Consider the following 16,560-nt stretch of genomic DNA (forward strand, 5'->3'; position numbering starts at 1 on the left):
CTCTCACTCCAAGGAGGACCTTGAGGAGCTGGAGCAGGGCCAGGGAAGGCTGGGAAGCTCTCTGGGAAGGGGAAAGCAGGACTCAAGGCTTCGAGAGGGTCAGGGAGGAGGAGACTTAGAGGAGCCAGGGGCAAAGCCTGAGGGAGGAGAGCAGCAGCAGCAGCTTTGCACCCAAGGAATGCCTGAGGGCAAACAATCCTCTTAAGGCCTGCATGGAATTGGGCTTAGGGCTGCTGCTGAAGAGCCTGAGAACCATCAGGGGAATTAAGAGCTCAAAGGTGCCTGCACTGCTGAGCTCCTCTCCAGCTGCCTCCAAGCAGTGGGGGGAGGCTGGGAGTGCCTCCTGCCCGGGGAGCTCTGCTTGGCCCTTTCCCTTCCTCCCCCTTGAGCTGGGCTCAGGCTCATAAAAGGAAATTGCCTCTTCTGTAAACACTTCCTCTGCTGGGGCAAGCCAAACAGCAGGCTCTGGAGCCAGCCCTTGGATAAACAGCCAATAATCCAGGCTGGAGGGGCAGCTGATCCTCACCCAGGCAGCAGGGAGCCAGCTCAGAGCTGCCTGCCCAGCAGCCACCAGGGCTCTGTGGGTTTAAAACCTGCTGGAGCCCTTTCCAAGCAGGCTTTCTGCTGCTCTGGGCCTGTTGCTGGCCACAGGAGGGGTGTCCAGCTCCATGGTGAAGCCCAGGGGTCAGGAAACAGCCAGAGCTGCCCCACAGGACAGCTCCTCGAGTGGCTGGGGGAGCCCAGCTGATCTGGTGGCTCACAGCAGCCCCAGGGAGGCTCCAGGCTGGGGGCAGAGGGGCTGGAAACTGCCTGGTGGGAAAGGAGCTGGCAGGGGGTGGGTGGTGACAGCAGCTGGAGATGAGCCAGGGGGTGCCCAGCTGGCCAAGGAGGCCACCAGCAGCCTGGCCTGGAGCAGCAAGAGTGTGGGCAGCAGGAGCAGGGCAGGGATTGTCCCCTGGAGGCCACAGCTGGGATCCTGGGATCAGTTTTGAGCCCTTCAGCACAAGAAGGACATTGGGGAGCTGGAGCAGGGCCAGGGAAGGGTCTGGAGAGCAGGGCTGGGGAGGAGCAGCTGAGGGAGCTGGGGGTGTTGAGCCTGGAGAGAAGGAGGCTGAGGGGAGAGCTTCTGGCTCTCTGCAGCTCCCTGCAAGGAGGCTGCAGCCAGGTGGGGCTTGGGCTCTTGTGCCAAGGAACAAGTGCCAGGAGAAGAGGAGATGGCCTCAGGCTGCCCCAGGGGAGGTTTAGGTTGGCCATGAGGAACAATTTGTTGCCCTTGAGGGTTGCCAAGGCCTGGCCCAGGCTGCCCAGGGCAGTGGTGGAGTCCCCATCCCTGGAGGGGTTTCAGAGCCCTGGAGCTGTGCTGCTGCTTTGCTCCTGGTGCAGCCAGCAGAAGGGCTCCAGCAAACCTCTGTTGCCTTGTCTGGAGCCCTGGAGGTGCTGTGCCTGCTGGAGGTGCTGTGCCTGCTGGAGCTGCCCCTGCCTGCAGCAGAGGGTGCTGTGCCCATGCTGGCAGCGCTCCCACCTCGGGCTCTTCCCCTCTGGGGAGACTCCCAGGGCCTGGCTGAGCACCCCTGGCACTGAGAGGCTGCTGCCTGCCCCCTCCCACTGCTGCCTCTGCAGTGGGCAAGGAAAATCCCACAGCCTGAGCCCAAAGAGGGGATGTTGGGGATGACTTCCTTGCTGCAAGAGTGCTCAGGCCCTGGAGCAGGCTGCCCAAGGAGGTGCTGGAGTCACCCAGAAGTGTGTGGCCATGGCTCAGAGGCTGTGGCTGGGGTGGGGGTGCGTGGCTGGTTGGACCTGATGGTCCTAAAGGTCTTTTCCCAGCTCAGCCATTCCATGGTGACCACAAGAGAAGGCAGGGGCTGGCTTCTGGAGGGGCATCTCGCTGCTTGCTGACCTCTGCTGGCCTCTCACAACCTCTGGGGGTGCTGGGGGAGCTCCTTCCCAGGCTGCCCCACCGTGGCTGGGAGCAGTGCTTGGGTCTCAGCTGCTCCTCCTCTGCCCTGAGCTGCTCTGAACCCCAGCAGGGCTGCTCTGGACCCTGGGGGGCTTTGGGCTGCTCTGAACCCCAGCAGGGCTGCTCTGGACCCTGGGGGGCTTTGGGCTGCCCTGAACCCTGGGGGGGCTTTGGGCTGCCCTGGAGGGGGAGAGGGCTCCTGGGAGGGATGTCCCTCTGCCCTGAGGACTGCTCTCCACGGTGGTGTCCTCTCCAGCCTGGGAACCAGCCTGAGGCTGTTTAATGACTAACCAGGGAGGGATCGATCAGAGGCCTTCTGCTTGCCCAGGGGAGATAAGAGCCTGAGCCTGCAGGGCTCTGCTTCCGCCTCCCGCGGCCTGGGAGCTCCCTGGGCTGTGCCCAGCGCCCTGGGGAAGGGCAAGGCTGCACCTCCTGCTCCCCTGCCCCCTCCAGGGGCTGCTGGCAGCCCAAGGGGAAGGGCAAGGCTGCACCTCCTGCTCCCCTGCCCCCTCCAGGGGCTGCTGGCAGCCCAAGGGGAAGGGCAAGGCTGCACCTCCTGCTCCCCTGCCCCCTCCAGGGGCTGCTGGCAGCCCAAGGGGAAGGGCAAGGCTGCACCTCCTGCTCCCCTGCCCCCTCCAGGGGCTGCTGGCAGCCCAAGGGGAAGGGCAAGGCTGCACCTCCTGCTCCCCTGCCCCCTCCAGGGGCTGCTGGCAGCCCAAGGGGGGAGGGCACAATCAGAGCATCCCAGTGGTGGGGGCACATCTCCTTGGCATGGCCAAGCTCTGCCTGCCCAGGGCTGGAGCAGCCCTTGGGGATGAGTGCTGGGTCAAGCCTGGGAGACCAAAGGGTTTGTGTGTGGCTGCAGAGGGAGCTGAAGGGGAGGCAGCACCTGGCTAAGGTCACCAGCAGCCTGCCTTGGGTCAGCAGGAGTGTGGCCAGCAGGAGCAGGGCAGGGATGGTCCCCCCTGGACTGGGCATGCCTGGGATGAGTTTTGGGCTCCAAGAAGGACACTGAGGGGATGGAGCAGGGACAGAGAAGGGGCTGGGGAGGAGCAGCTGAGGGAGCTGGGGGTGTTGAGCCTGGAGCAGAGGAGGCTGAGGGGAGAGCTTCTGGCTCTCTGCAGCTCCCTGCAAGGAGGCTGCAGCCAGGTGGGGGTTGGGGTCTTGTGCCAAGCAACAAGTGCCAGGACAAGAGGGAATGGCCTCAGGCTGGCCCAGGGGAGGTTTAGGTTGGCCATGAGGAACAATTTGTTGCCCTTGAGGGTTGCCAAGCCCTGTCCCAGGCTGTCCAGGGCAGTGGTGGAGTCCCCATCCCTGGAGAGCTTTCTGAGCTGTGGTGCTGAGGGCCAGGGCTTGGTGGTGCCCTGGGCAGTGCTGGGGGAAGGGTTGGGCTCCATGCCCTTGAAGGTCTCTTCCAAGCAAACCCATTCTGTGCTTCTCTGACCCCCATCCAGCTCCACCTCGGGGGGGCTGAGCTGGGTGGTCTCAGCTGGGCAGCACTGGGGGCAGGGGGAGGAGGGTCTGGCAGCAGGGAGAACACAAAAGCCTCTCTGCCCAGTGGGGGGGATGCCCCTCCTGGGGGGGGCTGGCAGGGGGGGGTTGCTTCCAAGCTCAGCCTGTTCCTAGGACACAGGTGGAGCAACCTGGGAGGTACCTTAGCACATCCCTGATAAGAGTCTCAGTGATGCTGGAGCTGAGGGCAATGACCCCAGAGCAAGTGACACCCTGCTTGCTCCCTGCCTGCAGGCACCCCTCAGCCATCTCTTTGCCCTTCCTGGGCACCCAGACCAGGAGGAAGCCTCTCCTGAAAGCCACCCTGGCAAAGAGCAGAGGATGATGGCCTCAGGCTGCCCCAGGGGAGGTTTGGGTTGGCCATGAGGAACAATTCCTTGCCCCTGAGGGTTGCCAAGGCCTGGCCCAGGCTGCCCAGGGCAGTGGTGGAGTCCCCAGCCCTGGAGGGGTTTCTGAGCCCTGGAGCTGTGCTGCTGAGGGCTGTGGCTTGGTGGTGCCCTGGCAGTGCTGGGTTGAAGGTTGGGCTCCAGGACCTTGGAGGTCTTTCCAACCTCAGTGACTCTCTGATGCTTTATCCAGAAGCCTGCAGGGTTCAGAGCTGAGTTTGGCTGCCACTAAACCACAGGTTTGAAGCTTTTGTGGCTGAGCTCCACTCAGCAGAGTCTGGCCCCAGCCCCCTGCCCCCTACAGCTCCTTTAGCTCTTGCTGAGCATTGCTCAGCTGCCCTCTGGGGCTGCTCTTCTGCAGGCTCCACAGCCCCAGGGCTCTCAGCCTTTGCTCCTCACAGAGCTGCTCCTCAGCACCTTCAGAGCCTGCCCTGGGCTCTCTCCAGCAGTTCCCAGGCTCTCTCTGGAGCTGGGGAGCCCAGAACTGGAGCCAGGACTGCAGCTGTGGCTTGACTGGGGCAGAGTAGAGATGGAGGAGACCCTCCCTTGCCCTGCTGGCCACACTCTTCCTCATGCCCCCAGGAGACCATTGGCCATGAGGGCACATTGCTGGCCTGGGGGCATCCTGTTGCCTGCCAGCACTGCCAGCTTTGGGAAGCAGAGCCCTGAGCTCTGCCCACTGGCACCACCCCAGCAGCACTGTCCCTGCTGGATCTGCCTCCCCACTCCTGAGGGGGAGATTCCTGCCCAGACCTCAGCACAGCTCCACCATGGCCATGGTGAGTGATCCCCAGGCACTGATGGCTTCCCCTTGCCCCTGCTGCTTGGCAGCCAAGAGCTCCTGGCTTTCCAGCTGCCCCTGGGCAGTGTGGAGGAGGGATGCTCAGTCTGGGAGAGCACTCTGGGAGGTGTGGAGCAGGAGATGGAAGGCTGTGGAGAGGTGACCAGGGGTGAGCAGGGTGGCACAGGCTCAGCAGGGCAGGAGGGGCAGCTGCTCCCCTGCCAGCTTGCTGCATTCCCCTGCAGCTACTCACTGGAGCCACAGCCTTCCCTCACAAGGTTTGGAGCTCTCTGGGACCACCCTGACCTGCCTGGCTGCCCCAGGGGAGCATTGGCAGAGGTTTGGAGCTCTCTGGGACCACCCTGACCTGCCTGGCTGCCCCAGAGGAGCATTGGCAGAGGTTTGGAGCTCTCTGGGACCACCCTGACCTGCCTGGCTGCCCCAGAGGAGCATTGGCAGAGGTTTGGAGCTCTCTGGGACCACCCTGACCTGCTTGGCTGCCTCAGAGGAGCATTGGCACAGCAGATAAGAGCAGCAGCTCTTCCCCCAGCTGGGGTCAAGGTGAGTTTCTCTCTCCTCCTCTGCAGCCAACCAGCCACAGGAAAGAGGAAAGTGTCTTGAAAGTGTCCAGAGAAGGGCAAGGAGGCTGGGGAGGGGTCTGGGGCACAAGGCTGGGGAGGGGTCTGGGGCACAAGGCTGGGAGGAGAGGCTGAGGGAGCTGGGGTTGCTTAGCCTGCAGAAGAGGAGGCTCAGGGGAGACCTTCTTGCTCTCTCCAACTCCCTGAAGGGAGGTTGTAGCCAGGTGGGGGTTGGTCTCTTCTCCCAGGCACCCAGCAGCAGAACAAGAGGACACAGTCTCAAGCTGTGCCAGGGGAGGTTTAGGCTGGAGGTGAGGAGAAAGTTCTTCCCAGACAGAGCAATTGGCCATTGGGATGTGCTGCCCAGGGAGGTGGTGGAGTCCCCATCCCTGGAGGTGCTCAGGCAAGGACTGGATGTGGCCCTTGGAGCCATGGGTTAGCAGTCAGGAGGTGTTGGGTGCTGGGTACTAAGTTGGACTGGATGACCTCTGAGGTCTTTTCCAGCCTGGTTGCCTCTGTGTGAGGAGCTCTGCACAGCCTGACCCCAGCCCTCAGCAGCTCCAAGCTCTGTGGAGCAGGGATGAGGCTATGAGGACCATCCCCAGATGAAGTGCTGGGCTTGGGAGAGACCTCTGAGCTCAGCAAGCCCAACTGCTCCCCTGGGGCTGCCAGTCCCACCACTGAGCCCCATCCCTGAGCTCCTTCACAGGGCAGAGCCATCCTCACCCAAACACCCCCTGAGCCCAGTGCCAGGACGTGCACAGGAGCCCTGGCAGCTCCTGGAGCTGGCTTGTGCCTCTGTCCCCTCCACAGTGTCACCCTCTGCCCCGCTTTTGGTTGGAGCTTCGAGGTGATGGAGCCCAACCCTCCCCCCAGCCCTGCCAGGGCACCACCAAACCCTCAGCACCACAGCTCCAGGGCTTGGAAACCCCTCCAGGGCTGGGGACTCCACCACTGCCCTGGGCAGCCTGGGCCAGGACTTGACAACCCTCAGGGGCAAGAAATTGTTCCTCATGGCCAACCAAAACCTGCCCTGGGGAAGCCTGAGGCTGTTCCCTCTTGTCCTGGCACCTCTCCCTGGGGGGAAGAGGCAGCTGGAGACCTCCACCCTTGAGTCTGTCACACATGAGCCATGAGCAGGAGCCCCCAGGTATAGCAGCACCTTCCTCAGCCTCTGGTGGCACAGTCAGATCCAGGGCAACAAAGACTTCTCCTGCCCCAGGTGCCCTGCTCAGCTGAAGCTTAGACTCACAGAATGGGTTGGGCTGGGAGGGACCTTCAGGAGCATCCAGCTGCAGCCCCCCTGCCATGGCCAGGGACACCTCACACCAGCCCAGGGGGCTCAAGGCTTCAGCCAGCCTGGCCCTGAACACCTCCAGGGAGGGGGCAGCCACAGCCTCCCTGGGCAGCCTGTGCCAGGCTCTCCCCACCCTCACTGCCAAGGATTTCTTCCTACCCTCTGGTTTCAGCCTCCCCTCTGCCAGCTTCAATCCACTCCTCCTCTCCTGTCATAGAACCATGGAATGGTCAGGGTTGGAAGGGACCTCAAGGCTCAGCCAGCTCCAACCCCCCTGCCATGCCCAGGGACACCTCACACCACAGCAGGTTGCTCACAGCCACCTCCAGCCTGGCTGCAAACACCTCCAGGCAGGAGGCTTCCACCACCTCCCTGGGCAGCCTGTGCCAGGCTCTCACCACCCTCCTGGGCAACAACTTCTTCCTCACAGCCAATCTCAATCTCCCCACTTCTAGTTTTGCTCCATCCCCCCCAGTCCTATCCCTCCCTGACACCCTCAAAAGTCCCTCCCCAGCTTTCCTGCAGCCCCCTGCAGGTCCTGAAAAGCCACAATTAGGTCTCCTTGGAGCCTTCTCTTCTCCAGACTGAGCAGCCCCAACTCCCTCACTCTCCTGTCATATAATTGTTAGGGTTGGAAGGGACCTCAAGGATAGGATAGGATGGGATAGGATGGGATGGGATAGGGTAGGGCAGGATAGGGTAGAATGGAATGGGATAGGATAGGGTAGGATAGGATAGGATGGGATGGGATAGGATAGGATGGGATAGGATAGGACCAGGTCCAGCCAGTGGCAGTGGCAGTGTCTCCCCACCCTCACTGGCAAGGATTTCTTCCTCATCTCCACTCTGTCTCCCCTCCTCCAGCTCCTGAGCTGCACCACTGCAGGTCCTTCCACCTCTAGGGCAGGGTCAGAGGGGGTCCAGCCATGGGCAGGGCTGCTGAAGCTCTCCTGAGCTGCACCACTGCAGGTCCTTCCACCTCTAGGGCAGGGGCTGAGGGGGTCCAGCCATGGGCAGGGCTGCTGAAGCTCTCCTGAGCTGCATCACTGCAGGTCCTTCCCCCCTAAGGGCAGGGGCAGAGGGGGTCCAGCCATGGGCAGGGCTGCTGAAGCTCTCCTGAGCTGCACCACTGCAGGTCCTTCCCCCCTAAGGGCAGGGGCAGAGGGGGTCCAGCCATGGGCAGGGCTGAGGAGAGCAGATAAACAAAGGCACTGAATAAAACCCTTTGCAGGTGTGTTTGAGAAGCCCAAGGTGGAGCTGGGGGGAGGGGAGGGATGGAGTGAGAAAGGAGGAGGGGGGCGGGGGGCAGAGGGAGGCAGAGCTGCTGAATTCTGGTGTGGTTTGAAGCTGGACTTTGAGACCCAGCGCTGGAGGGAGCACCAGCCGCACCTCCCATGAGTAATGTCCCTTCCATCCCCTCCCCGGCGGCCACGGGGCAGCGGGAGAGGGATGTGCGCCGGAGGGCATGGCCCGGGGGAAGGAGGATGGGAGAGGGAGTGGGAGAGGTAGGCTGGGGGGAGAAGAAGGAAAGGAGAGCGAGCAGCGCGGTGGGGAGGGGATCTCCCGGCCCTGGGCTGCCTCCTGCCTCTCCTGGCCCCGGAGCTTGTGTCTGTGAGGGACAGCCCTCGGCAGCAGCGCCCTGAGAGCAGCCCTGCCGGGAAGCAGCTCCACGGAGAGGCTCCCGGCAGTGCTGGGCGACAAAACCCCCCGAGGAGAGGCTGAGGGAGCTGGGGCTGCTCAGCCTGCAGAAGAGGAGGCTCAGGGGAGACCTTCTTGCTCTCTACAGCTAGGTTGTAGCCAGGAGGGGGTTGGTCTCTTCTCCCAGGCAGGCAAGCAGCACCAGAACAAGAGGCCACAGTCTCCAGCTGTGCCAGGGGAGGTTTAGCCTGGAGGTGAGGAGAAAGTTCTTCCCAGCAAGAGAGATTGGCCATTGGGATGTGCTGCCCAGGGAGGTGGTGGAGTCCCCATCCCTGGAGGTGTTGAGGCTTGGCTGTGGCCCTTGGAGCCATGGGTTGGCTGTCAGGAGGTGCTGGGTGCTAGGTAACAGGTTGGACTTGCTGATCTCTGAGGTCTGTTTCAGCCTTATTGATTCTAAGAGGTTGCTCATGAGCCAGCAATGTGCCCTCATGGCCAGGAAGGCCTGGGAGGCATGAGGAAGAGTGTGGGCAGCAGGGCAAGAGAGGTTCTCCTTCCACTCTGCTCCATCCTGGGGAGGACACAGCTGAGGTCCTGGCTCCAGTTCTGGGCTCCCCAGCTCAAGAGAGGCTGGGAACTGTGTCAGTTTGAAGGCACTCTGGGGAGCAGGGTGTTGGAATGGGGATGGAGAGGTGGCTGGGGTTGGGGTTTCACCATGCAGCACAGTGGAAGAGAGAAGCCTGAGAAGGAATCTTCTCCGTGGTGATCAATCTGCTCTGCTCTATCTGCAGTCCTGGCTCCAGTTCTGGGCTCCCCAGCTCCAGAGAGAGCCTGGGAACTGCTGGAGAGAGCCCAGGGGAGGCTCTGAAGGTGCTGAGGGGCCTGGAGCAGCTCTGTGAGGAGCAAAGGCTGAGAGCCCTGGGGCTGTGGAGCCTGCAGAAGAGCAGCCCCAGAGGGCAGCTGAGCAATGCTCAGCAAGAGCTAAAGGAGCTGTGGGGGGCAAGAGGCTGGGGCCAGACTCTGCTGAGTGGAGCTCAGCTTCAAACTGGTGTTTAGTGGCAGCCAAACTCAGCTCTGAACCCTGCAGGCTTCTGGATAAAGCATCAGAGAGTCACTGAGGCTGGGAGAGACCTCCAAGCTCAGGGAGTCCAACCCTCAACCTTCAGCACTGCCCAGGGCTCCACCAAAGCTCCTCTGCGAGGAGGGAAGACTGAGAGAGCTCTGGGGCTGCTTAGCTTGGAGGGGAGAGCATGGACTGGGACAAGAAGTGTCCCTGCTGGCTGCAGGGGGGGGACTGGGTGAGCTTTAGAGGTCCCTTGCAGCCCAAAGGAGGCTGTGGGGGCACCATGGCCATGTGCTGGGTGCAACCCCCAGGCTGGCTTCCAGCCTGAAGGCACCAAATGAGTCCAGAGCTTCCTCCTGGGCCCTCAGTCTGCTGCTTCTGGTGAGAGCTTCGTGGCATGGACCACAGCAGTGAGCTCTGGGGCTGTCATGCTCCCATGGAGTGTTTCTCCAGCAGCTGGGGGGTGGCAGCTGCCCTGCTGTGGTCTGAGGCATGAGCTGGGTGCTCTCAGGGGGCTTGGTGGGCTGTGTGGTGCCCCAGGGCTGGTCTGCACCCATCATCTGGGGAGGGTGAGCTGCTGGGCTGGTCCCTGTGATGCTGAGAAAGGCAGGGAGCTGGCACCAGCTGATTTCAATCCAGTCTGCTCCTTGGGGGGGGGTGGAAGAAGCCCAGGCCAAGCCCACTGTGCTTGGGCCAGGGGCTTACAAGCCCCAGCCTCAGGGTCCTTTGCCTTCCACATCTTTCCACCAGCTTTGGAGCCAGCTTTTAGGGTCTGCTGCCCTCCCAGGCTGGAAGTTCCTCTTCTGCCAGCTTGGCCTCCTCCCAGCTTCCCTTGCTGGCTTCAGCAGCCACCAGTGCAGTGACCCAGAGCAGCCTGGGGTCTTCCCTTGTTGTTTTGTTGTGCTTGAGCAGCTGAAGCTCCAGCTCCCTCCTGCCTCTCCTCTGATTTATGAGCTGCCTCTGAGCCCTCTGTGGAGCCATGGAACCACTGAGGTTAGAAAAGGCCTGGGAGAGGATGGAGGCCAAGCCTCCACCCAGCACTGCCAGGGCATCACCAGAGCCTGGCCCTCAGCACCACATCTCCCAGGGCTTTGAAACCCTCTGCAGGCATGGGGGCTCCAGCATTGCCCTGGGGGCTCCAGCATTGCCCTGGGGGCTCCAGCATTGCCCTGGGGGCTCCAGCATTGCCCTGGGCAGCCTGGCACAGACATGGAAAAGCCTCAAGAGGATGGAGCAGAGCCCTGATGGCACAGGAGTTCAGACTGATGGGTGGACAATGCTGCAGTGAACCAGCAGGGAGCTGTGGGGAGGTCCTGCAAGTGAGACCTGACCAGGAGCAAGAGCAGGCTCAGGGAGGGAGGTGTTCCCATGTGCCTGTAGCTCTGAGCTGGTGCTCAGGTCCTGCATGTGTGTGGGGACATCTCTGCTGTGATCTCTGCTGTGTTCTCCAGCAAAGGCAATGATGAAGGCAAAGCTGCTGAGGGTCTTGGAGCAGCTCTGTGAGGAGCAAAGGCTGAGAGCCCTGGGGCTGTGGAGCCTGCAGAAGAGCAGCCCCAGAGGGCAGCTGAGCAATGCTCAGCAAGAGCTAAAGGAGCTGTGGGGGGCAAGAGGCTGGGGCCAGACTCTGCTGAGTGGTGCCCAGGGCCAGGCCAAGGGGCAGAGGGCACCAAGTGGCAGGCAGGAGGTTGCCTCTGAAGCTGAGGAGAAAGTTGTTTGGGGTGAGGGTGCTGGAGGCCTGGAGCAGGCTGCCCAGAGAGGTTGTGGAGTGTCCTTGTGTGGAGAGCTTGCAACCCCCCCTGGGCACTGTGCTGCTGGGCAGGGTGCTGTGGGTGCCCTGCTGGGGCAGGGGGCTGGGGCTGGCTGAGCTCCACAGCTCCCTTCCAGCCCTCCCATGCTGGGATGCTGTGACAGTGAGGTGGAGAGGGCTCTGTGCTCACTGGGATGTCTGTCCCTGACACCTTCATGCAGGAGGCTCTTGCTGAGCAGAGCTGACTTGCTGCTGGGAGGATGAGGGACCAAGGGCTGGGGATTGAATCCTTATCCAGGAGTGCTTCATTCTGGGGTCCAGTCTAACATCTGAGATGGAACCCAGCAGAGGGATTCTTTGCAAGGGCTGGCAGTGATAGGGCCACAAGGATGAGCAGAGGGCTGGAGCTGCTCTGCTCTGAGGACAGGCTGAGGGAGTTGGGGCTGCTCAGTCTGGAGAAGAGAAGGCTCCAAGGAGACCTAATTGTGGCCTTCCAGGATCTGCAGGGGGCTGCAGGAAAGCTGGGGAGGGACTTTTGAGGGTGTCAGGGAGGGATAGGACTGGGGGGGATGGAGCACAACTAGAAGTGGGGAGATTGAGATTGGCTGTGAGGAAGAAGTTGTTCCCCAGGAGGGTGGTGAGAGCCTGGCACAGGCTGCCCAGGGAGGTGGTGGAAGCCTCCTGCCTGGAGGTGTTTGCAGCCAGGCTGGAGGTGGCTGTGAGCAACCTGCTGTGGTGTGAGGTGTCCCTGCCCATGGCAGGGGGGTTGGAGCTGGCTGAGCCTTGAGCTCCCTTCCAGCCCTGACCATTCTCTGGTTCTATGACAGGAGAGGAGGAGTGGATTGAAGCTGGCAGAGGGGAGGCTGAAACTAGAGGGTAGGAAGAAATCCTTGGCAGTGAGGGTGGGGAGAGCCTGGCACAGGCTGCCCAGGGAGGCTGTGGCTGTCCCCTCCCTGGGGGTGTTCAGGGCCAGGCTGGCTGAAGCCTTGAGCCCCCTGGGCTGGTGTGAGGTGTCCCTGGCCATGGCAGGGGGGCTGCAGCTGGATGCTCCTGAAGGTCCCTTCCAAGCCATTCTCTGTCTCCATGCTTCAAGCCTGGCTCAGCTCTCAGGACCATGCCCAAGACAAACTTTTTGCTTCCTTCCCACGCAGCTCATAGCTGGGGGGTGGGTGGGGAGGAGGTGAGGAACAAAGAGTGAGGAGGGAGAGAGAATAACAATTGTCTTAGTGGCAAGAGAGAGGGAGAAGAGGAGAAGAAGGAGGAGGAGGAGGCAAAAAACAAACCCCAGGCTGTTGAGCTCTTTCTCTCCCTCCCCCTAAATAATAGACCTATTACTGTCCCCAAACCTCACCCCCCTCCCTCCCCTCTCCCTCCCCTTCCCTTTCCCCACCCCCTGAGAAGAATTGGTCACTGCCACAGCTGTGTGAGGGAGAAAAATATATATTCTATTCCCCAAGAGAAGCTGCCCTTCTGAGTTGGGTTTGTAGGCTTGGACAAAACCTCATTGTGTCCTTTATCTGCCCCGGGGAGAATGGGCCCACAGTGTGGCCCTGGCAGGAGCTGCGTGGATGGTGAACTGTGCTCACATCACTGTAACTTCATTTAGATACTGTCCCTTTGGTTGTCTTCTTCCCCCCTCCCTCCCTCTCCCTCTCCTCCTCTCCTCCTCACACCCTCCCCCAAGGGATATTGTGAGGGTTCGTGGCCACATCTGGAGAGGAAAACACAACTGGATCCTTCCCACCCCCCCATCACCACCACCACACCTCCCAGGGCTGCCAGGCTTGGAGGGGGCAGCTGGGCAGAGGAGAGGGGTTGTGGTGGGTTTGGAGGGTGAGGGTTAAGTGGAAGGGGGTGAGGGAAAAGTTGAGTTCAAGGGGGAGCCAGTGGGGAGGTGGGGTGGGAAAAGTCCTTTTTAGGGGGGAGCAGGGGAGGATTGGGTGGGAAAAGTCCTTTCTAGGGGGGACCAGGGGAGTTTTGGGTGGGAAAAGTCCTTTCTAGGGGGGACCAGGGGAGTTTTGGGTGGGAAAAGTCCTTTCTAGGGGGGACCAGGGGAGTTTTGGGTGGGAAAAGTCCTTTCTAGGGGGGACCAGGGGAGTTTTGGGTGGGAAAAGTCCTTTCTAGGGGGGACCAGGGGAGTTTTGGGTGGGAAAAGTCCTTTCTAGGGGGGACCAGGGGAGTTTTGGGTGGGAAAAGTCCTTTCTAGGGGGGACCAGGGGAGTTTTGGGTGGGAAAAGTCCTTTCTAGGGGGGACCAGGGGAGTTTTGGGTGGGAAAAGTCCTTTCTAGGGGGGACCAGGGGAGTTTTGGGTGGGAAAAGTCCTTTCTAGGGGGGACCAGGGGAGTTTTGGGTGGGAAAAGTCCTTTCTAGGGAGGAACCAATGGGGCCTGTGGTGGGAAAAGTCCATTTTGGGGGAGAAGCCATGAGGTTTGGGTTGAAAAAGTCCATTTTAGGGGGGAGCCAGTGGAGTTTGGGGAGGATAAAGTCTATTTTAAGGGGGAACCAATGGGGCTTGGGGTAGAAAAAGTCCTTTTTAGGGGGAACCAGTGGGGGTTTAGATGGAAATAGTCCCTTTTAGGGGGAAAACCAGCAGAGTTTGGGGTGGAAAAAGTCCTTTCTAGGGGGGAACCAATGGGGTTTGGGGTGGAAAAAGTCCTTTTTAGGGGAGAACCAGTGGGGTTTGGGGGAGAACCAATGGGATTTGGGTGGAAGAAGTTCTTTTTAGGGGGAAACAGTGGGGGTTTGGGTGAAAAAAGTCCTATTTAGGGGGGACCAGTGGAGTTTTGGGTGGAAAAAGTCCTCTCTAGGGGGGAACCAATGGGGTTTGGGGTGGAAAAAGTCCATTTTAGGGGAGAACCAGTGGAGGTTTGGGTGGGAAAAGTCCATTTTAAGAGGGAACCAGTAGGGTTTGGGGTGAAAAAAGTCCATTTTAGGGGGAACTAATGGGCTTTTGGGTGAAAAAAGTCTATTTTAGGGGTGAACCAGTGGAGTTTGGGGTGGAAAAAGTCCATCTTAGAGGAGAACCAGCAGGGGGTTGGGGAGTGGAGGTGATTTATGCTAGGTTTGGAGGGTGAGGGTCAACTCTAAGGGTGTTGTGGGGGGGGAAAAAGTCAATTTTAAGTGAGAACCAGTGGGGTTTGGGTTGGGAAAAGCCCATTTCAGGGGAGAACCGGTGGGGTTTGGGGGGGTTGTGATGATTTATGCTGGGTGTGGAGAGTGAGAGTCAACTCTGAGAGCTTCATGCTGCTGGGAAAAGTCCATTTTAGGGGGGCAGACAGTGAGGTTTTGGGGAGAGTGATGCTTCATGGTTGGTTTGGGGAGCAAAGGTCACCTCTGAGGGTGTCTTGCTGGTGGCAAAAGTCGACTTTAGGGGTAACCAGTGGGGGGTTTTGGGGGGGGATATTGGGGCTGGTTCTCCCTGCTGGGGGGGAAAAAGTCTATTTTAGGGGGGAACTAGTGGGGTTCTGAGCAGGGAGAATGATTGATGGTTGGTTGGGAGAGCAAAGGTCGCCTCTAAGGGCGTCTTGCTGGTGGCAAAAGTCAGTTTTAGGGGCTTGGGGGGGGGGGGCGGGATATTGGGGCTGGCTCTCCCTGCTGGTGGAAGGAGGATGAGGAGGAGGAATGGGAGGAGGAGGAGGAGGAGGCCTGGGAGGAGGAGGAGGAGGAGCTGGAAAGTGGAGGGCGGGCAGGGAGGGAGGGAGGAGCAGCGGGCAGCAACCCAAGTTTGGGGGGGTAGCGCTCGGAGGTGCTCGGCGGAGGCCGATGGGCAGCGGGCGGCTGCGCTCGGTGCCGGGAGCGGCTCCGGGACCCCGCCGGGGGTGCGGCGAAGGTTGGGGGTGCTGAAGGGGACGGCGGTGGAACGGCTCCCCCCTGGCCCAGCCCGGAGGGATGCCCCGTGGCAAGCAAGGGGACTAGTCCGGCAACCTGGTGCATGGCCCAGCTATGGAGGTGGTGGACGAGACGGAGGCTCTGCAGCGCTTCTTTGAAGGTAAGGGGGAAAGGGATGGGGGGGGTGGGGGGGAGAGCGGAGGGGTCCCCCGTTCTATCCCAGTTGTCTCCCAGCGTCGTCCCCCGGGTGGCCTCTGACCCCCCCCGACCCCCAGGGCACAGCGGGCACCTTGTCCAGCGCCGGGCTGGCAGCAGCTTCCCCGACGGCCGCAGGGCTGCATGCCCTGCTGCACCCACGGGTGCCAGGCTTGGAGCGGTGCCTTCTGCCCTCACCTGCCGCCACCCCCCGCCAGCACCTCGGGGTGGCCCTGGCCGGCCCTGCGGCGTGTGGGTCGCAGATGTCAGCGCTCCCGGCCGCCCTCCCTGCCTGTCCCGTGAGCCCTGGCCGGGGGGCAGCGGTGCGCTGGCAGCAGGGGGGGTGCCCCGCTGGGCAGCCTTCCCTCTCGCCTCTAGAAGGTCCTCCAGCGGTGGTGGCCGGCAGCAGACCCCGAGCCACCTCTCGGGGCGGTGTCTGTAGGGCCGGGGCTGGCCAGCCCCAGCCCGGACCCCTTTGGGCACCACGTGTCCGTGGACGGAGTCTCCCTTCCCACCGCTGCAAAGCCAAGGTGGAGAAGAGGTTCGCAAAGGGCATTTGGCCTCTCCAGGGCTGCTGGTGGCAGCTGAGGGCTCGGTGGGGCCGGACCGTGCAGCTGGGGAGGTGTTGGGACCCCCCCGGCCTTTGTTGTCCCTCCCTGGCTGGGTGTTGCTTGTCCCGGGGCTGGCTTTGTTGAGGCTCTTTGCCCTTCCTCCTTGACCAGATCCTTGCCTCTCTTCTCTCCTCACGGTCTTTGTTCCTCCCTTGCGGGTGCTGCACCCTCACCCCACGTCCCCCCCGGTTCCCTGGTGGGCTTGGCTGTGCCCCTCGGTGTGAGCCCTGGCACGCAGAAGTGTCAGGGCTCACCCTGCCAGGCTCCCTTGTGCCACCGGCTCCCGCTGCTGGGGGGTGGCAGAGCTGGGCTCTGCTGGGGTGGAGGGGTCAGCTCAGGAGCTCAGACCCCTTCCAGCCTCTTCGTGGAGGCGCTGGGCAGCCGGCTGCTGGCCCGGGGCGGGCCGGGGTGGGAGGGCAGTGCGGCTGCTGTGGCTTGGGCTGGGTGGAAGAACTTCCCCCCCGGGGAGGAAAGCAAAGGGGCACCACAAACAGAGGATGCTGTTGACAGTAAACAGAGGCTCAGGCTGCTCTCTTCTCACTTTCCCCTCTCCTGGCAGCCCTGGGGTGCCTCGGTAAAGCATCTCCTGATCTTCAAAGGGAAGAGCATCCCCTGTTTGCCCCAGCGGTGAGCCTGGATTCCCAGGAGCAGCAGGATTAGCGAGGATGGGAAGCCTCCCCACACAGCTCCCTTATCACATGCTCCCAGCCTCCTGGCTTCCCCTCAGCCCTCAGGGGGTTGGGTTTGGTTTTAGGCTTTCACTTGGGTCGAGCTCCTGAAGTCCTGTCCAGCCACCTCCTGTCCTCAGGGCACCCAGCACCTCCTGCTCAGCACCCTGACCTTATGTGCAGGCTTCAGCCCTTTGGCTCGCCACTTGGAGAAGTGGAACTTCCCTCCCCAGAGCATCTTGCCAGAGGGTGGAAGGTTTCTTTCTTCTCCTGACAGTCTTCCTGGGTGCTGTGGGGTGAGC

The 16,560-nt window shown here is 61.6% G+C and overlaps 1 protein-coding gene across 1 annotated transcript in view; it reads left to right on the forward strand.

The window, feature by feature from the left end:
- The first annotated feature begins 14,670 nt into the window (after positions 1-14,670).
- MYRF (myelin regulatory factor) overlaps positions 14,671-16,560 on the forward strand; it is an 84,532-nt gene continuing 82,642 nt past the window's right edge. Inside the window, 1 exon segment of the mRNA XM_068148190.1 lies at positions 14,671-14,944. Within this exon segment, the coding sequence (XP_068004291.1) occupies positions 14,899-14,944 (46 nt within the window). The 5' untranslated portion in view covers positions 14,671-14,898.

This window comes from Melanerpes formicivorus, unplaced genomic scaffold (assembly GCF_026170545.1).
Source record: "Melanerpes formicivorus ecotype bairdi unplaced genomic scaffold, bMelFor1.0.p_v2 SCAF_16, whole genome shotgun sequence".
Taxonomy (NCBI): domain Eukaryota; kingdom Metazoa; phylum Chordata; class Aves; order Piciformes; family Picidae; genus Melanerpes; species Melanerpes formicivorus.